The sequence below is a fragment of the Manis pentadactyla genome, chromosome 16, assembly GCF_030020395.1.
Source record: "Manis pentadactyla isolate mManPen7 chromosome 16, mManPen7.hap1, whole genome shotgun sequence".
NCBI lineage: Eukaryota > Metazoa > Chordata > Mammalia > Pholidota > Manidae > Manis > Manis pentadactyla.
The window spans coordinates 55,538,217-55,559,824 of record NC_080034.1 but is presented as its reverse complement, the minus strand read 5'-3'; the positions used below and the strand labels follow the sequence as shown (position 1 = coordinate 55,559,824).

The 21,608-nt window shown below is 46.6% G+C and overlaps 1 protein-coding gene across 1 annotated transcript in view; it reads right to left on the bottom strand.

Moving 5' to 3' along the window:
- Window positions 1-10,692: 10,692 nt before the first annotated feature.
- The window catches only part of GFOD1 (Gfo/Idh/MocA-like oxidoreductase domain containing 1), a 95,479-nt gene continuing 84,563 nt past the window's right edge, over window positions 10,693-21,608 (bottom strand). The window contains exon 2 of the mRNA XM_036877738.2: window positions 10,693-17,751. Coding sequence (XP_036733633.1) covers window positions 16,832-17,751 — 920 coding nt within the window. The 3' untranslated portion in view covers window positions 10,693-16,831. The remainder of the gene's footprint in view (window positions 17,752-21,608) is intronic.

Sequence of the window (21,608 nt, the reverse complement as noted above, 5' to 3'; positions counted from 1 at the left end):
TCACCATGTAACTTATTCACTATGTAAGTTTGTTCTCCATGTAAGAACTTGTTTGTTATGCGTCAGAAGATTGGAGACTGACGAAAATTAGGCTTGGGGTGGATTAATGATTGTGCATTGAGCATTGACTCCCGTATACAGAATTTTATTGTTGTTAACAACCATTTAATCAATAAATATGAGAGATGCCCTCACAAACAAACAACAACAACAAAAAAGTACACACTTCCAATTGTAAAATAAATAAGTAACCAGGATGTAATGTATAGCATAAGGAATATAGTTAAAATATTTTAACAACTTGGTATGGTGATAGCTGGTACCTAGAATTATGATGTATATAAATGTTGAATCACTATGTTGTACACCTGAAACTAATGTAATGTAACACTGTGTGTCAACTACCCTTCAATAAAAAATAATTATCTACAAAAAAAAAAAAAAAGAAAGAAAGTCTAGGCAAGTGTGTTGCAGCTGAGAACCTGGATGTTAGGTCTAGAGGGCTCAGACTGGGGAAACCTCATGTGGGTGTCCTAGGGCCATAGGATTCAAGACTACATTTCTCTGCCTCACCTGCTGGAAGGTCTGAGCATGAGACCAAGTCCTGGCTAGCGGATGTGAGGGTGATATTATGTGTGAAACTTTGGTCATGTCCTTAAAGATAAGGGTCATGTCCTTAAAGATGTGTTCTTTTGTTTCGTCTTTTCTGCCAGCTGGAAAGCAGACACAGGATTGCTGAGCCATCTAGAACTATCCAGACAAAGACAACCTTATAGGGAAGATGAAGCAACCAGATATAACTTAACAGAGAACACCCATCATCCTGGTGTCAGCTGTTATATACGGAGGAAGAGATTCTTATCTTGCTTAAGCCTGTTATTTTGAGACTCTGTTTTGTGCAACCAAACTTATAACCAAATGAATCCAGGTTTCAACAAAAATGTGCCCTGAGGACCACTGCTCTGGGTGCCATAAAGTCAATTGGAACAGAGATGTGAACATACATAAAAGTGCCAACTTTGCCTCTGTAGGGAAGTGCAGCTGCAAGGGGAGACACCCTAGCTCTTGGTGGCCAAGGGAAATGAACTAAGCATAAGCCACCTCCTCCCCATCACCCATTTCTAAGTGCTTTTGGACCCCTGGTTCCACTGAATTTATTCTGAATCTAATCCTCTCTCTCTTCCTCTCTGTGAAGGCTTTAATCTCTTCATCGTTTCACCCTTGCCCGAGCTATCTAACCATCACCCCACTTACAAAATACCTGAAATGCAATCTAATGCTTCAGCTCTTAAATTGACCCAATTATCCTAAGTTTCAAATCAGAGGAGACTCAACTCTGGTTTCCCAAAGAACTCTCAACACACTCCCTCATTTACGTCCTCACTCTATCCAGGATTGGATTCCCCTGACGGGTGGTTCCCAGAAGGACCCTACAGCCATTTCCTGAACCAGGAGGCAGCTTACCCAACACAAGTTCACCCTTTCATCCTGTCCCTGAAAACATTTGTTAAGCTCTTCGTCCTTGCCAGGGATCATACCAGGCATCAGCTGTACAACAGATACCAGCTGATGCCACAGACAGTTGGAGGCTCACTTCTGTCTATAAGTTACTGCCTCTAACACAGTAACTGTGGTGGAGGGAAGGGAAGGGGAGTATGTGAGAATGTTTGTGCAGGGGATTGGAGCCAAATTTCCAACAATATGAAGGATTAAGGCCTAATTTTAAACAGGGGGGGAGGGGCCATAAAGGCAAGCTAATTTAGGATGTGGGACATTATCAGAAATCTACATGCTAGTATGCTAGCATGGACTCTGCTACACTGATCATTAATTTATTTTTATATAAAATAAATTGCATTGCAGATCAGGGCTCAGATTAATGATCTCTTTATCAAGCAATTCCAATGGGAAGCCAAACTGATTAGATTTTTTTTTTTTTTTTATCAAACAGTACAAAGCCCCAGTTTGCAAATCGTAGGTTGCAAAGAGTTCCCTTTGCTTTGGATCACTGGAACAATTTCTCTTTGAGACTGTCTCTCAAACACTGCATGGAGCTCTGTGTGTCTGGGCCCTTTACTTTGTCGCCAGATAGATGGGAGATGCTTAACACTGATTAGATGAGTGAAGGTAAAGATAGGATTGCTGCAGACATCACTGGCAGTTCACTGGGCAATGTGCCCTCTGTGTAATGTGTTGTGTTGGCTTAGCTACCACATCTATCATTTGCTGTCTGTGTTACTGTTGGCAATTATTTTACCTTTCTGAGCTCTGGACAGGAAAGAGGGTTAACAATAGCTAGGGTGGTTGTAAGGATTAAGTGCAAGCACAGTCACACTTCCCTGGCTAACTCTCCACAGACAAAGTGCTCGCCCACCTCTCCCACTTCCCTAAACCAGCTCTCAAATGGGTGCCACACCAAAAAGGGTCTGATCAATCAAGTATCATTCCGGCAAAATCAGTAAGCTGCTTTCTCCAGGGGTATTTGTACCTTAGGATGGGTAAGTCTCTAGCCAGTAGGATGAAGTTTCAGGTATAAACAGCAGAATGGAAGAGAAAAACTGAGGGCCTGGGCAGTTCCAGAACTGAGGAGAACATACCAGCCAGACCTGCATATTTCACCACAAGACAGGTTCTATGCACTGTAGAACTGTATGATTCTTAGGTGACAATTCTTTACATAAAATAAATTGCATTTGGGGAACTGGGCTCAAATTGATGATCTCTTTGTTTATTAAGCAATTCCAAGCTTGTCACCTAAGTAACTTTGAAACAATGTCCTAACATGCCAAAGGACAGAGAAGTTGTCTTGGAAGCTGCTGTCTCTCATCAGGATCTAACAGCAGAAGCTAAAACATCCTCTCGATTAGGAAAAAGAATGAATCAGAAGAATGAATCAAAGAACTGAAGAGTGCACCAAAATCCCATTAGTCATGGAGGTTGTAGGGACTCCAAGAATTAGTGTGTGGCATCCGTACGTCTAAACCCTTACCTACCTTCTTGAGAATTTCCAGGTGGCATGATGAGACTGTAGACTTGGGATCCAGAATCCTAGTCTCAGCAGCAGCAAGGGGAGAATATGTGAGAGAAAACAAAAGGCTCTCACCTTGACCAGAACACCACATAAGAAGCATGGCTATCATTCGTGGGCACTGCACTCGAGTGTCCCAAGTTCAAGCCAAGGAAGGGCAAAAGGGGTTAAACCTGTATGTCTCACTGGCTGTTGAAAGCCCCTTTCCCACACATCTCCTCTGGGAAAGGAAGTTCTCAGATAGGGAATGGGCTTAGCATTAAGTCAGGACACCAGCATGTGCAACACTGTCCCTAGATCTGTGCTGTCCCCACAGTGACCCGGGCCATAGCTGTATACTCTGGCCACATCCCTGGGTTCCTGTTTTAGTCCTTGCTTTTCCTTTTGAAGGAATTCTTAGGCATTACAGGTTTACTTGGCTATTTACATAGTATTGTTGATACAACATCACCTTGAAAGAATTTGCCATCTTCTCTCTGCCTGCTAATCTCATTACTTATCGTTGGGAGGCAGTGTAGGAAGGAGGGTAATACCAAACAATTGTGTTTTCTGGCAAAAGAAAGTGAGCATTCCAAAGAGAATCAAGTACTTGACTCAGCAACACCTGACCTACCCATTTTCTCCATCCTGGCCCACTCTACTTGTTTTTCAAGGGAGTCTGTACATTAGTGGAGTGAGGTAGACAAACTCCACGAAAGGTAATCACAGGCTGATAATTGTACAGTTTTTGCAGAGCCAGGAAAAAATAGCAGAAGGGTTAGGAGGACAGGTGGGTGACTGGGTAGAAGCGAATGGAATAGGAGGTCCATGAATATGGGGAAGCTGGGTTGCACACGGCAGGTGAGCTGCTCTTCAGACAGACTGCCCAGTTCCCCCAGAACATTTGCAGGCAGAGTTAGAGCACAAACCCATTGTAATGGCTTCCTTTTGGCATCTGTTTGCCTGAGTACCAACTTCTTTTAGATATAACTCATATTTGTAAATACTGGAGAAACACAAAACTGACTAGCTCACAGTATTTTCTGCCCATCCAGAGGGACCAAAATCAATACCAGCAATTCTAGGCAGAAGACAAGTTCCAACCTTTTTAAAGGCTCGTAGAAACTAAGATTTATTTTTCTGCTAGAAAAGACTTTAGGAGACTATTAGCTGGCTCTCAGACTTGAGGAAAAGAAGAAATTGTGTATGTAATTTCTGTTTTAGAGTTAAGGCAACCGAGGCCCAGAAAGAGGGGGGATTTAATTTCCCCAAAGTCCTGCAGCCAGAAAGAGGGGTAGGAATCCAAGTCTTCTGTTCTGGCAATGCTCAGTCTTGGGTCCTGTTGTGTCTCTGGCTGATGAGAGATCATAGACAAATTACAAGGAATAAATTCCTTCCTTGCTGGGAGGAGGCGGTGGGGAACACACAGGTGGTGACTCACCGGACTGCCAAAATCTGCAGAGAACAGCATGAGTGGATCTTGAAGCCCTGCTGTTCAAATCACATGAAGAGCTGTCACTGGGCCCCTGGCAGTTAAGTCGGAACCTCTAGGTGTGGAGGAACCTCTTTGTGGAAGCTCTGCAGGTGATTCTAAAATGCAGCCAGGGCTGAGAGCTGCTGTCCTAGAACTGTGATTCTCCATGGGGGACAGATGGAGGACAGACTGAGAGCAGGGCCTCAGTGCATGTGCACTGTGCTCCCCTGGAGGGCCTGCTGCGCCCAGCCCCCAGCATTCCTGCTTCAGCAGGTCTGGGGCGAAACCGAGGATCTGCATTTCTAACAGGTTCCCTGGCGAATCTGATGCTCTTGACCCAGGAGCCACACTTTGAGAAGGGCTGACCTAGAGGCAGCTTTCCACACTGCACTTGCCTGTGCCCGGCCTTAGTCTGTTGTGCCCCCGAGAGTGGGGGAGAGTGTTATCCTGATCATGAACCCGAGGAAAAGTGATTACAGGGCACACGACAGTGTGTGATCTCTCCCAGGTGTCCTGGAGTAGGAAAAAATTGCCCAGCTAGCAACCCAGAGCATAAAAACCAGAACTGAAAGTTGATGGTATTCCTTTTTTTAGCTGAAAGTACAGTCTCTTGTAATTCACACTAGAACTATTTAATTTTCAGAAAACAGTTCTGAAAGGGCTATAAATGGTCTAATATCAGGCACTGTTGTCAAGCCAGCAATGGAGAGCAAGAGCTTTATCTCAAGAAAAAGCTTGCCAGTAGATCTGGGGCCTGTTTGATTCCATGCGGCTTGTCCTGACTCCTTTACTTCTTCACCTTACAGGGCAATTGCCAGGACACAGTCACGGAATGAGGTCTGAGAACAATCTGATCTCAGAAGAAAGGCAGCAATGGGAGGAAAACACAATGGGCATGGCAGCCCCACAGTCCTCTGAATCTAACAGCCGGGTCTCTGCTGCTCCCTGGTTCTATGTCTTGAAGATGGACCATGTCCGGGCCAGGTGGGGCCACAGTGGCTCAAAGGAATGGTGCGCCAGCTGGTGAAAAATCTGCTGGAGGGAGTAGTGAAGTAGGGTTCACAAGTGCATGGGCGGTGCGGGTCATGCAGCGGAGAAGGCTGCATGACAGCTGCTCCCAAGACGTGGCTGCCAGGAAATAGAAAACTGAGAAGAACCTCCAGTGAACTCAGAAGTTCACAGCCATGCCTCACTGAACAAAAGACGTCTCCCATGAAATGTTGAAATGTTGATATATGCAATGATGAGGCATTACAGTCCAAGGAGTGACAAATCAGTGGGAAAATTCTGATCTCCAACAGAGTGGCCTCCCTGCAGAACCTTACTGATGAGACTCGGTACCCAGAGAGCCAAATTACTTGGTGTGGGAGGCATTGTGACTTTTAAAATTGAGATTTTAAGTGATTCCTTAACAGGGAGAGACAAGTTTGGGTACCACGGTAACTTTTGCAGCATTAAGGGACCTCAGGCAAGTGTCTGACTCGGTGCCCTGAATCAGTCTATAGCACAGGCAGTACCTCCCATGGACTTCGCTGGGTGACACAGGGGGACGGAGGTGCGGCGGGAATCTGCCGGAGGTTGAAGCTTTCATTGTGCTCTTGTCTCAACCAGCTTTTGTTCCCTAAGATCTGAATGGCTCCAGGGTCTGAGATCAGTGGAAGTACATTAAACCGTACAGATAGGCCACATGGCACTGAATTTCAGGGGATTTAACTTATCTGAACATGTCACTTGTGAAAAGCCCTTTTTCAAGCCCTGTAGCTGGGTCAAGGACACTGAGACGCAAGTCAGTGAAGTACAAGAAGGCTTTAGGGCAGACTTTGGGGGTTGTTTGTGACCAGACGTGAATTGTTTCACAAGCCCTGGCCTAATTTCTGCAAAGCTTTCAAAACTGAGGATAAAAGGCATTCCAGAGCTGAAAGGGATCCTATCGTCCCCAGTGCTAGGACTGTCAGCGGTGATGCCAGCTTCTGCTGACATCTGACAGGCTTAGGAAAGAACCTTTCAGGCCCCTACAACTCTATTTTCACAGTCAGCCAGGGAAAGGAGATCATTTGTTTCCTTAACAAAAATGCACATCGTCATTTTGCTTTGAGGTCCTCCAGAATGAGAGGGCTCGGAGTGGTGGAAAGGGGCAAATGAAGGTAGGCATCCCCAAAATGTCAGGCTGGCTGGCCTGACCAGGGAAAGAGAGGTGGGGGAGAGGCTGGTGCCATGGCTCCATTACCTGGGGAGCTTTAAACATTTCGTTTGAATTGTGGTAAAATATACAAAACATGAAATATGCCATCTTACCACGTTTATGTGAATAGTTCAGTTCAGTGGTGCTCTGTACATTCACGTGATTCTGCAACGATCACCCTCATCTGTCTCCAGAGCTTCTGAATTGTTTAATTAGAATTCTTACTGGGGATTTGCCTCAGCAAAGCCATTAAAAAGAATGAGTTCGATCTATATGCTGATGGGGAAAGATGCTGAAAACGACCGAGACGCAGAATAGCATGCACAGCATGTGTAACCTTTGTGGGTACCCTCCATCCCTTCAGAGAGAGAATGCAGATTGCTACTCTTGTTACTCAAATTGTTATGGGGGTTACCTGTAAGAAGTGGAAATGGGGGTCTGGGATGGAAACTTGCAGTGTCTACCTCTTTGCATAGCAGGGGCTCTTTGATAGATGCCTGTGTTGTACACATCGAGAAAATGCCTGGCTGCCTCTTCTGCCCCAAAATTGATTCCCATAGTGGTGCAGCGCCCAAGAACCTGCTTATATTAAAATGGCCCTTTTGACTCTGGTGCCCAGCTTTGTTCGGGAAACACTGCTTTAGAGCAAGAGCTTCCTACAGACAAGGGTTCAGACACCCAGAAGGGGTCTCCGGGTTTCAGAGCACCTATTTTAAGCTAACTGTGTCATTATTTAAGGCCTATTCAATAAGCATATGAAAATTTTATAGGCCGGAGTCAGCATCATGCTAAGGCTTTTTTTGCCATAGTTGGGGGTTCTCAGCTTTTTTGTGCCACGTACATCTTCAGCAGTCTGGTGAAGATTTCCAGATGGACCCCTTCTTGAAATGATGTTTTGCCCCTGAAATAATGTTTTCAAATGTATAAAATAATACACATATGATTACAAAGTAACAAGTTATGCCAAATGTTTAAAAAATTGTGATATTTTCACTTTTTACTGAAATATTCACTTTTAACTGAAATATTAAATACCAAGATCTGGTTGTAGTCTAATGATACCCATAATTTCAGAGAAGTGATGAGTATAAATGATATTTCAAGATATCTGCAAAACCAGTAATGCAACCTGAAAACTATGTGATTTCTATTGGTAGTATGTCACAGACACTGCTAATAAAACTGTAACCTGATGCCATAATTTAAGAAAATGCTAAATTTCAGTTAGAGTTCATGAGAATCGAGATGCATCGTTTTTCCCCCATCCAAGTTCAAAGACTCCCTGAGTCCATACTCTGGCCTAACTAAAGGATGAGGCAAGAGGTCAGTGGCAGGGAGAGATGCAAGAAGGAATGAGCTCCAGCATCAGAAGGGAAAGTGCCTGCCTTTGTTTCCCCATGCAAGGAAGAAGCAAGTCAGATGCAACCAACATATCAGGTGATCAGGAAAGCAGGTAGGGCACCCTCGTCAGATGGCCTCAGTTTGGATGAGTGAAAGCAAGAGGTCATTGTAAACAAGTAAGGGAGAAGCCTGGATGTCAAGGCAACCTGGTGGGAGAGAGGGCCCAGGGCAGACCTGAGAACTGAGCCAGGGGCTCCAAGGCAGCAGAGGCCAGGCTAGGCGCAGCTCTGAGCATCCCCTCCTGCTGGGCCAGGCCTGCTCCATCTGGGCCTTTTATTTGGAAATGTACCCGTGCAAGGGGAGAAAGCAGATCGCAGCAGGGACGGCCTGGTGGGCAGGGTCTCCGAAAGCTAAGGAGGCGTGAGAGCCTGTGTGAGGGAAAGAAAGGCTCAGTGCAGGTTCCTGAGTGGAGAGTGTGTCCGCGGGGCCCAGGAGGAACTGGTGGGGTGAAATGGCAGATGCTGAATCCTGGCAGACTTCAGATTTGGGTGAATTGCAGATAGGAAAGGCAACAAGAAAGGGGGGTAGGATCCGAGATGTGCTTGGGGTCTGGGGCTCATGTAACACAGTGGTTGGTATTGAAAAATTTCCAGGAAATGCCAAGTTTGATAGCTTTGAACAGCTCTAGGAGTGAATCAGCCAGACTTTTCCTCCCTCATTCCTTCTCAGCTGCTATCCAACTCCTCATACAAGCTGACCTCAGAGCACAGATAGGTCTGTCAGCTACAGAGAAACCATTTTTCAGATACCTCATGTAATATTTACTCATCTTCAGAACCTTCCATATCTTCAGTGTACAGTTCCGGCCCATCATACCCTTGGCATAACTACCACTTTTGCTCCTGTCTTCTCTCCTCCCTGCTGCCCCCATTACCACCAGCTCCTTCTCTTTTTCCTGCCCATCCCTTCCCTCCTACTTGCTTCCTCAGTGATACATATATAGTCTCAGCCCTTCACAGCCAGATTGAAACACAGCCATTCTCCCCAGGCTAGCTCTCTCTTCTGCTCCATGGCAGAAACCTAAATGTCAAGACCAGAGCCCTTAGCCTAGTACACTGAAGAGTACTTCTCCAGGCTTACCTGTTAGCTATCACATTCCAGACAAGCAGCCTCAGAAGGCCCAGAAAGACAGTGGGGCTCTGGGCTTGCTCCTCGCCCTGAAGGCTGACTAGCTATTACAACTTCTTGGCTTGGATTTTGAGGAGTGTGGAGTGATTATCATTCCCAAGGCAGCCTTAAATAGTTCTTGTCTAACCTTTGATTTAGACCCCTCAGCGCTCTCCAAGAGGGGATTAGTGATTTGGCAGGGGGTGGGGGTACAGGGTTCAAAACCAAGGTCTGCCTAAAGCACTGTGGGCTTTGTGGACATGGTCTCCACATCAGCTGCCCTCAAGGTCTTCTTAGGGTTCCTCCTCAACAGAGCATCCTTCTTCCAAGGCTCTGATGACCAATGATGAATGAGTCAGAGATAATGGGACCTACGTGCATATATGTTTCAGATCGCAATCCTGGGATTGAGCCCCATCAACGTACAAGTGATAGACCAAGAAATGAATTAATCTGCAATTGCCCAAGAAGGGATCCTAAAAGTTACTGTCTTTCATTTTCACTCATGGCTAAAGGGAGAGAGCTTGGTTTGGTACAAGGTAATTGGAATCTGTGTAAAATTAGGAGAGAAATGTGTTCCCATAATTAGGATGACATTTTAGAGAAAGTTCAACAACCAATTTAGACATGGTGGGCTCATCCTGCAGAGCTGTGGTTGGACCACAGCCGTGCTACAAAAGCTATCATAACTCAAGTATTCTCTCAGGAATTTACCCAGCAGATGTAGACTCAGAGATAGGAATCTAGAGGAAGCCTGAACTTGAATGAACAAGGCAAAGGATCCTGAATGTTTTGCATAAGCTTCTTTATAGAGGTTTTGGCTCAAGGAAGTTGTAACCCTGTCTATCTGGTCATGACTTGGCCCAAACTCATCTTTTTCGTCTCTGTTGTCTGAAGTTCTTGGAAAGCCTTCCAGCAGGGGGCGCTGCTGCCACCAAGTGCATGTTGGGGGTTGCTTGGGAATACCTAGGCAAAGGGAGCTTTTTTGCTTATAAGATTAAGGTAAGTGTAGGTTAACAAAAAGGGAGCCTGCTATTTAGTGATTTTTTTCACTTCTATTCAAGATTTTGCATACTTTGCATATGTGCAATTCATTCCTACAATAATTTGTTGCAGTCATTTTATTTTTCAGATTGAACCACCCAGGCTTGTCACAACAGGTGCCAAAAATGCACAAGATAGAAGCAGAAGATAAATGAAAAATGGTTCTGTACGTGGGTGTGGGTGTAGGGGGTGGGTGTAGATGGGCACAGAAAGACAGAGATTTCTCTTTGTTTAACCAGTAAGTGAGCACCTCAATGACCTGTTCTGTAACTGCATCTGTTCTTTCTCAGCAACGGTTCAGAGACTCTCCGTCTCCCCCTCTCCCCCTCTCCTTCTCTCTCCCTCTCTCTCTCTCTCTCTCTCTCACACACACACACACCAGATCACCAGATGCACCACCATCATTCCCAGATCCAAACTGGCCAGGCACCTAATTCATGAGCTACAATACCTGAGCCGAATAAACAGGAAAACAGCTGACGTTGTATATCTTCAATCTTTATTTGCTACTTTCATTCCTTTGTCCCACCCCTGCAAACTGGGCGGGACAGCAGGGAACCACCTCCGAGGCGGCACGTGCCAGCTGGCTGAGTGATGCTGGCCATGCCCCCCGAGCCTGCAGAGGCAACAGCGGGCCTCACACCGCATGGCTGAGGGCCTGGTAGCGAAGACCACCTCCCACAGTAGTTTGGCCTTTAAAATACTAAAAACAGTTGCATTCATTGTCCTTTTTTTTTTTTTTTGCTTTAATAATAAAAAAAGAAAACCATAACCTTCTATAATTTATAAGCTATTTTTTTGCTATCTACATTATATATAAAATATAGACTCTGTTTACTTTATAACACACATCTTTTTCCCTTGATAAATAACTCTTTAAAATACCTAGGATACATGCCTTGACTTTTTGTATATAAGTTTGGTTTTATACATACACATACATATATATACTCATGTTTGTAAAACAATAAATATATACTCAACAGTGACAACCAATCAAATGTAATTTTGGTTAAAAAAAAAAAGTAGTACACAAAGCACCAGGCAGCAAACAGAAAGCTGTAATTGCTAGAAACTTTTCCCTCCCCTGGGCAAGGCACAGAGCAAAATACTATACATGTTTGGATGCCTGAAAGAGGAGGAGGGAAGCGAAGGAGCAGGTCAGGTCACTTGCTTTTGTTTTGTTTCTTAACCTTGGATTAGACTAGAATCACAGGTAAGTCATCACATTTAAAAGAAACCAAGGGGCTCTTTCAACAACTTAGCCCTTGTGATGGCGACATGGGATGGCAGAGACCTGGGCAGGGAAGGAGAGAGACAGACAGATGACACCACGGTTATGCTGTAGGCCGCCCACACCCACCCAGGCAAGCTTTGATGCAACATAAAGCACAGAGCCATTGCATAGGACATGGTCTTGCTGTCACTGTACTCACTGCTGGTGTAAACAGACATGGGTGCAACAGATTCAAGACTATTCAGTAGTGCAACACTTTAGCAGCCTGAATGCCGGTCACCTTGGTGGCCCTCTCAAGGGCCCCAGCAAATAGGGACGGTGACAAGGGGCAGAAAGAGGTCAGTAGGCCACTGTCTTCCCTTGCTGACTACAGTGGTGACCCAGATACAGCTGTGGCTTCACCCCCTCCACCCCACTCCAACAAGACCACTGAGCGCATTATCTCCTGACACAGCTCAGGAGGGCTTCCCTGTGGTGAGGCGGCCTGGGAGCCCAACTCAGGGCTGCACCCTGAAACCTGGAGAGCGCCCCATCCGCCCGCTTCTCCACCTGGGGCGGGGCCAGCTGAGTGGGGCACGCAGGCCGCTGGGGGCACTCCAGTCACACGCACACAGCTTTTCTTCCATTGCCTTTATCCCTGTCCCCCAAAGGGAACCCAAATGTGGGGCTATGATAGTAACTTCTTTTTAATGAGCTCCCCAATATCACAGCCTCTGCCCTTCAGGGCTTTGGTGGCCAGAAAGGGAGGCAACGGGTGGAGCAGGATCCAAGCTAGTCAAGGCCGAGACCTGTACGTGGGGGAGGGCTGGGGGCATTGTAAGTGGAGCTGGCCTCAAGGAGTCCCAAAGGGGGACATCTGGATTTATAGCCCCCATCTTTGCCAAACACTGTATTAGAGATAACTTCACATTATATTCACAACAGGACTTTTTAAACAGCTAGTTTTCTGTGTACATTCAGGACATAGTTGAATTTCTAAAAAAATGGATTCAGTGGAATACAGTCTGCAGGCTGTTGCAGGTCTGCGTTCTAATTACAACGCCCCTACCTATCAGCCATGGGACCTCAGACAAGGCCTTTCACCTCTTGAGCCCCCGTGTCTGCATCTGAGGGTGTGAGGTGCTGGGTGATGCAGCCAGGGCCTCAGAGTCAGAACCGTGGGCTTCTAGTCCCGACCTACCAGTAGAAGCAGTGTGATCTTGGTCGCCACTTCACCCTCTGGGATGTAAAAGAGAGGAAGCAAGTATCCCGGGTTCTGAAATCCCTTCAGATGCTGCTGGATTTACTTTCTCCCGATGAAATCATTACCATGCTCAATTTCCCCCCCATACCCACCAGAAAAAAAGCGATCCCATTGGGAACCTAATTTATGACTGCAGGTCAAATTCAACAGCTGTAGCTGTAAAACAAGACGAGAGTTAAGAGAGTGCAGAGTGTGAATGCAAAGCACAGCTACAACCTGAGTCACCAATAAACTGTACAACCCCACTCCCTGAGAAAAAGCCATTTTCCCTTTATACTCAGACTGCTGCCCTCATAATCCAAGCCCACCTCTAAGAGCCGGCTAAGGACGTTTTGAAAATCCCCCTCTCTGCGGTTTGCTGCATCACCTCCAATCAAAATCAACTTAGGAAGTCGATTTTAAAAGAAGCTGAGTGATCTTTCCATTCTAGAAGGAGAAGAAAAATCGACTACTTCTATTTTGCAGCTCTGAAATGAACCTTTTGGCAGAACATCAAATGTGGCTCCTGTTCAACAGGAGGGTGAAGACAGCAGCAGTGTGGCGGAGCCCTGGGCAGGTCACATCCAGCTCTAGTCCCAGCTGCTCCACAGGGGGTGACACCAGCCCCCAGCAGCGCTCAACAAGCAGTGATTTCCTTCCTGAAGGGACCTGTGGAGGCACAAATCTTGGGAGACAGCATGGTTTGGAGGAGAAGACTGGTTCTGAATTTAGGTGACTCCACTTCTGCTTAAGAGCTGTGCAATGTTGGGCAAGTTACTATTCCTCCCAGAGCCTCGATTTTTGCAGGTATATAATGGGCATAACAATGCCCAATATCCCAGAGTGGTTCTGTGGATTACATGAAATAATGCATTTAAAATACCCTGTACAGAGTGGCTAATCAAAAATGTTGGAGTACACGGTGTACCTGCATGGCTCTCTGCAGACGGAGAAAGAGTCTGGGAGAGTGGGCCAAGACTGCTCCTCGAGGGGTCCAGATACACCTGGCGCACAGGCATTTGCTGCCAGGCAGGCTGAGGAGTGTCTGGTGCCCTGCAACTCCTCTCCGTTATGGGGAGAAGTCACAGAGAAGCTGACAGTGGTCACGGACTCTCTCTCCAGAAGAAAACTCAGAATCCAGACTTTTCACATAAACCCAGAGCATTCCTAAACACTTGTGGGTATCAGGTACAAACCCCTGACCTACACTGTCTCTCAAAATTCGGAATTTGGGACATCAATAGAGGCAACCAGCACCACGGGCCAAAACTTCCAGTGCCAGAGGCATTGTTGCAATGGGAAAATCCACCCAATAACGGGAACAAGTCAAGGGGGATTGAATGCAACCATTCTAAAGTGGCACTGCCATTTCACTGGGTACTTGAGACCCATTCAACAAAGCCGAAGGGGCTGGCTCCCTGCTGGGACTGCATCCTAGGGCAGTCAGCTGAGCGTGCCTGGACCCCTGGGGCACTGTTAGGTGATGGACTTGGCTTCGGCAATATTTGTTGAAAGCTTGAGATCTCAGCTCCCCACTGCACTCCCAGTCAAGTCCTTGCAAGTGGTAGGACGGAGGCAAAAAGAGAACTGAAGAAGTATCTTAAACCCCTTTACTGCCATTTCTATATTTTAAAAATGAACTCTTAGGTCTTTTCTTCCTCGTGTTCCTGCATCTACCTACTACATGCATCTCAACAGATAACATTTGAGTACAGTCATTAAAATATTTTTCATGCTTCTTTAAAAGAATGTATATTCTTCCGCTATACCACAGCCTCAAAGGAGAATTTCTGTTTTAGACACTGAATATTTGTCACAAAGCTCAGAGGCCTCTGGGGGACAAAACCTCCCAAGTACTTGAGTTGAGCACCAAAACATAAAACGGAAACCCCAGGAATACTATAAACAACTTAGAAAAATGAGACCCATAGAGTCATCTAGTTTCCTTTCCCTTATCCTTCAACACAGCCTTTCAGGCCAGCTAGAAAAAAAAAAATTCTTTCCTCTCGATTTCCACAAAAGCTATTTATCTCAAGGGCGGTTTAGGAGAACCTGAACCAAAACAATCCACGGCAGGCAGGGCCGCTGCTCCCGCTCTTCCTGGAGGGCTCCCCTGCTATCAGATCTCTAGGTTTGAACTGGTAGCTACAACAGGTGGCGCGCCCATCGTGAAGTCTGTCGACAGATCAGGGCGGAAACGTACCTCGGGGAGTTTCGGCTGCCCGGCCTTCCGGGGTTGCGGTCAGGGCCAAGGGCGGCATTCTTTCCAGGAGGCCGGCCGGCCTGGCGGTGTCGGGCCACACCCACACCGTCACTGAACACTGGCCTTGGGAAGGGAGGGGAGGGTGCCGGCGGCGCGCTCTGCGCCTTCCGACGCTGCCCACCCGGAGCCTGGGGTGGACTCTCCGCCCCTTCCATTCCCTTCTCATTCACCTGCCGGTTATTTGAAGGGAAGTCCAAACCCTCAGTAGGGTGCCAAAGACAACTGCTGGATTTCTATGACCTGTGAACAAAAGCTACGTAGATTTACAAGGAATATTGTCTCCACAATCAACCTTGACAAAGGTCTTCTGGGGCATGAAGGATTAAAAAAAGGTAACAAAATAATTCCCCATTTTCAGGATGTATTTAAAATCCCCCAATTTCAGAATGTACTTGACTTGCTCTTTCAAGACCAGGTCTCAACTTTTACGAGTGGTCCAGGGGCACTTGGAGGCAGGCAGGTGTCCTCTGCAGACCCTCTGTGTGTTTTGTGCGCCTCTGATTTCCCCTCCTGGTGTTGTTTGCTGCCAGCCGGCAGGCCTCCATCCGCAGTGAGTGTCTGCAAGCAGAGGGCAGCGAGGCGAGGGGCACGGAGACGGCCTGGCAGAGGGAGATGATGCTTTTTCCGATGTTAGCCTTCTCGGCCCTACATAAAGATACACCTCAGAGGGCTCTAAAACCCCATTTTAGAAACGCTGCGAATTATGTTCCTTGTTGCCCTTTTGTTTAAAACCTATCCAAAAATCTTCAGGTGTCAAAATTGTGAAAGCAAAGGTCAAAGCTGAGGAAAAGAGCCTTGACTTTTTTTTTTTAAAGGAAAAGGATAATATGTGAGTGGAAATGAAGGCTTCCCTTTTAAATTTGCAAAACTCAGTGAATCTCCTAAAAGCCCTTCCCCAGCTGGGTAGGAGGAATGGGTGTTGGGAGTCCAAAGCAGGTGCAGGGCTGGCTCACCTTCCTTTCCACTGGGAATTCCCTCTGCAGCACGGCAGGCAGCAAGCCCACCCCTCTCCTGTCCCCTGGGCCCTGCCCAGGGCGTCACACGAAAGGACAAACTCACACTCCTGTAGCAAGTCCCTTTTGCACTCAATTCCACAGTCCACCGGAAACTGTGTTATATGGGGGCTCCTTGCGGTTTTGTAACTGTTGATTAATTCAGGGATATTTTATTCTTAGCCCCCCCCACTGTTTCAGTGCAGTGTGGGCTCGTGCGCTCTCACTGTGGCTGCAGAAGGCTTCTCTCAGCTTGCTATTCCTGGCACCCTCTTACCCTACTGCAGCCCAGGAGATGGGCAATAACCAATTAGGAAGACCAATCAACCAAGAAAGCTGTAGGCTTTGCTACCAAGGACTTCTTCCAGTGACTTCCTGGAATTTGAACCTACTCGTTAGCCTGCTGCACCCGCCCCTCTGCCGAGACAACAGGCTCTTGTGGACACGTGAAGGTCTGCCTTCTGCCTGGTGGGAAGCCGGCACCAACCGGGCTTGCCATCAGATGCAGCGCCTTGGCCTGGCAGGAGCATCTGGCTTGCAGAGGAGGCCATGGTGGGGAGGGAGAAGAGGGGAGGAGGGAAGGAAAGCAACCAAGCTCTCCTTGCTTCTCATAGTGAAGGGCAGGAAAGGCAGCTGGACCTTCTCCCTGTCACGCAGATGCCCAGCCCGGATGATTCAGGAATGGCAGGCCGTCTGAACATTCCCAGGCTACTAGCTCAGCCTGCCAATGCTCTCACTTGGGGCCCCTCCTTTGAGCTGAGGTTCACCTTCCACATGCCATTGACTCACTGCCCTTCCGCCTCCCTGCCCCCACACTCCCAGAGACCAACTCTGCCCCATGCCTTTCCCCAGCCCTGGGCCCCAAGCAGAAGACCCCAGTGCCCCTGGGTCCCTGGTCCCCACTAACAGTACAGGGACATCCGGCTCCGGCGCATGGCCTCACTGATCAGGTAGGCAGGGCTCAGCTCAGGCTCCTCTGTCATAATGGCAATGCTCTGCCACTCGCCCGTCTGGCTGGACCTCTTGATGGTGTCCACCACGCACAGGGCGTACAGGCAGTCATCAAAGGTGGCGGCCATGGTGAGTGGCCGCCCGTCCCACGTGCGCCGGTCGTCCTGGTCCTGGAAGGCCTGGCGCACGGCCTGCATCATCTTGATGGTGCCACGCAGGTAGGGCGAGGGGATGTCGCTGAAGGCCTTCTCGGGCAGCAGCGAGTTGCTAATGGGCGTGGCATCCTGCAGCAGCAGCTCCTGCTCCGGGGCACTGTTGCGCTGCCCGTACAGGTCGGTGCCCACTGCCAGCAGGCGCCCAGCTGAGCCCACCACCGTCACGTCCTGCTTGAACTCACCCGGCACGTTGAAGTTGAGCGTGACGGCGCAGCACACCCCGCCCTCCAGCACCATCTGGAAGGTGCAGAAGTCATCACTGGTGATCTGGCGGATGCCCTTGATGTGGTCGGTCTGCTTCACGAAGGTCTTGAGCAGCCCATGGACCTTGACGGCCTTCTGGCCGGTGAGGAAGGTGAGCAGGTCGATGATGTAGGTGCCCACCGAGTGCAGGCCGCCGCCGCCCATCAGGTCGTCGCAGCTCCAGTTGTACTTCTTGCCCAGCAGGCTGCCGCTGTGCACCTGCACCTCGCACACCAGCAGGTCGCCCACGTAGCCCTCCTCGATGAGCTGTTTCATGCGCACGAAGGCCGGCAGGAAGCGCAGCACGTTACCCATGATGCTCATGAGCTTGGGGTAGTAGTGGGCAGCCGACATCATGCGGAAGGCGTCCAGCGGCGTGGCGGTGCGGTCGCAGATGACGTTCTTGCCGATGCCTGCGGGCGGGAGGACAAATGGCAGGTCAGCGCGCAGGCGTGGGGAGCAGCAGGGTGGCTGGGGCCCCCAGACAGTAACTCTTGGCCCAGGAACCAGACCCCATCAGATACCCTTACTACAATTTGAAATACCTTATAACAGCTCTTACTTATGCAAATATAATATGTTCTGTATATTTTAAGATTAAATACTTAAGTCAAATTACTTGATTTAGTATTGAACCTTTGTCATTATTTAAATAGCCTATATTTTGGAAACCTTAAAATATTTCCCACTATAATATAAAATGATTCATTTAATATTTTATGTCTATAAGTCTATAACATTTTATATACTAATATATTTTACTTACGAAATATATTTAAAATATTTAAATATAAGTTTATTAAATTATACAATATAATCCTTTCACCATTTTTATTAGAATTATATATGAAATGTTTAGTTCTCTAATGAAAATAATTTTGTATTAAAAAATATTATTAAAAATATTATCTGTAAAGAAGAAAATAGTACCTCTATCTGATCAGAACCAAAATACATAAGCTTAAAAATCATTGCCAGGCAAATCTGATTAAGTATGAGGAAGAATTTCTTAATGATATCCTTTGAAGGTCTAAGCTTTTAGCCATCCCCCCCCCCCACCACCACGGGCTCATATTTTGAGTGTTATCTTGCTTGTTTATTCTGCATTATGAATGAGGGCTGGCAGCGGTCACAGGTGTGTTTAATGTTTTCCCACTGTTTCTGGGAAGAGCAGATATTGTGTGTGTATCTGAGGGATGGGCAGTGGCCAGTTCCTCCTCCACTCCCATCTGTCTTATGGGGGGGCTCACTGCTTTTGGCCAATGGAACTGAAGCCAAGTAAGAATTAGGCTTAGGTAATGACCATAACGGGTGCATGAATTACAGGTAGATTCAAGCCCTTTAGGAGACTAAGTGATTCTGGGTCTGGAGAAAGCGAAGGAGCAAAGGAAAGGTGAGTGACAGGGAATGAGAAAGGGATTTAATTCACAGAGGCCTAGAGTCAGGGAAGAAAAACTACTCAGCCAAACCTGCAGAAACAGTCAACTGGAATTCAAAAAAAAGAATTAGATGGATTTCGTTAGCAAGCTAGATTAAAAGATGCTGGTGGAAAGACTGGGGAACTTCTGAGGGAAGGCACATGCCTGCCTGTGGCAGGCCTCTGTTGTCAATCATGCTCTACACATAGATCCTCAAATGGGACCTGGACACTACAGCCACAAGGGAGGGAGACACCACAAGGGGGACCGGGTGATGAGACACACACACCTATCGCAGCTGTCCTGACTGTGCGTACTCAGCTTGACAAAAATCCGTGACATCTCACAACCCTCTGAGCTAAGATGGGGTTGTGTGGAGGTCCTGCAACTGCAGGTGTCTGTCCAGGGGAGATGCCTGAACAAGGCTATAGATAGCCTAGCACAGGGCTCTCTCATTTGCCTGTTGGAGGACCTATGCAAACAATAGAAAATACTGTAGAAAATAAATACAATCGATGGCTGTCACTTTCCATGTGCACACTGAATTCTGCCGAGTGGAAGGCCTGGAGGCTGCACATGGCCACAGCTCCTTGCCTTTTCCATACTGGCAGTGCTGGCTGGCTTTCCTGCTGACCATGAATGAGCAACAAGGAGCTCCTTTAACTCTTAGAAATCAGGTGAGGACTGAGGCTCCGGCAGAGGGCTGAGGCACCACTGGTTTACATTACCAAAAGCGCCATGTACCCGGGTAACACAATGCTCTGATAATATGATCCTGTACGCATCAGGCTCATGTAACACCAGCTCTTACTGGCAGGAGATTTATATGTAAATGAACTGGTAGGTCACTGAAGGGACAGGTGACAAATGCTGCCACAGTCTGCCTTGTACCTTTTGGGTACAGGCTGTGGCCTCTCCTATACCCTAACTTGAGGTCCCCAAACCCAAGATCACTGACTGCCATCTTGGTACACACTGTACTGGTCATATTAATGGCACATGAAAAAAAGTGTATCTTGTTTTTTCTATTATAAAAACTGCAAAATAAAAGAGTCAAAAGAAAAAAATAGAGAAAATTAATTCAATCTTCCACACAACCAAAACAATCACTGAATGGGTAATTCTTTGCAGCTCTATAGATAAAAAGATTCTGATAAGAATAGACTCCCTCTCCAGAAAATTTAGTGTGAACATACACACACAACTTTACCCCATTCTGAAACTCATGCATAGCTCCCCAAAGGTTCTGAGATACAGACATCTCTTCCTTTAGACTCTTTATATATGTTATGGTTCTATACTATACTGTAAGTTCTGCAAGGATAAAGGCTGAGTATTCTAATTTCCTAAGTTTCCACTATGCCCACAGAGCCTACAGACATGTACCCAGTGAAGGCTGTTGCCTGCCCCACCTCTTGGCCTGAAGTCCTTGGTGACATCCACACTTGACAGATGGGTCTCCAGCAACATCTTAACTCATGGTATCTTCAAGTCAAGAGACTTCTAGGAATCTATCATAAAGAAATCATCTAAAATGAAAGCACAGCTTCATGCCCATGATGTTTCTCACCACATTATTAAAGCAAAAAGCTGGGAACAATGCAAATGCTCAACAAGAGAAAAATGGATAAGTAAGCTGTAGTATAACCATATAACAGAATATTGTGCAGCCATTGAAAATGATGCTTATAAAGACTTTTTAATGGCAAGTGAGATAAGTATAATGTAATGTCAAATGAAAAGAGCTCTATTGTTAGATATACTATGATCTCAACTATTTCTTAAAAAGACAAAAGGAAAAAGGAAAGACCTGGAAGGAAATACCTCAAAATGCTTACAGTAGTTGGTTGATTAGGTGGGTTATGATAGACTTTTATTTTCTTCACTACATTTTCCCATATTTTCTAAGTTTCTACTTTTATGGTCAGAAAAAAATGTTAGTTTTTGTTTTCTAATCCCAAATGAGCCCTGACTACCTCTGAAGAACAGTGCTCAGATGATGGCAGAAGGGCCCTTCAAAGCCCAGGATGGGCAGGCGCGTCCCAGAGCTAAGGGATCTGCCCCAGTACCTATGCCCTGGAGAGGTGGGGAAAGTTTCGCTGACCCTGAACTTTGAATGCTTCAGAGGCTCACGCTACACTGCCAGGTCTTCTCGGACCTCCTTGCAGTTCTGGAAGAAGCTAGTGACTGTCTCCAGATGATGCGATTCAAATGCACACACGGAACCTTACCCATATCCCAAGCTTACGCTCAGTCCTCTCACATCCTGGGTAACAGGAATCTCCATCATAAATTGTATGCTAACTTCTTGAAGCCTTTATGACATACTGTTAAAAATAAGATCATGCCAAATCAGTAATCAAAAAACTACCCAAGAACAAAATGCCTGGACCAGATGGCTTCACTGCTGAATTTTATCAGACATTTACAGAAGACATAATACCTTCTCCTTAAAGTTTTCTAAAAAATAGAAGAGGAGAGAATACTTCCAAACTCATTCTATGAAGCCAACATCACTCTAATACCAAAACCAGGCAAAGACACCACAAAAAAAAGAAAATTACAGACCAATATCCCTGATAAACACAGATGCAAAAACACTCAACAAAATACTAGCAAACCGAATTCAAAAATACATCAAGAGGATCATACACCAAGCTTTTCCTCTAAGATTGGGAACAAGACAAGGATGCCCACTCTTCCTGCTTTTATGCAACATAGTACTGGAGGTCCTAGCCATGGCAATCAGACAAAACAAAGAAATAAAAGGCATCCAGATTGGTAAGGAAGAAGTCAAACTGTCACTGTTTGCAGGATCATACATCATGATCAAGTGGGATTCATCCCAGGGA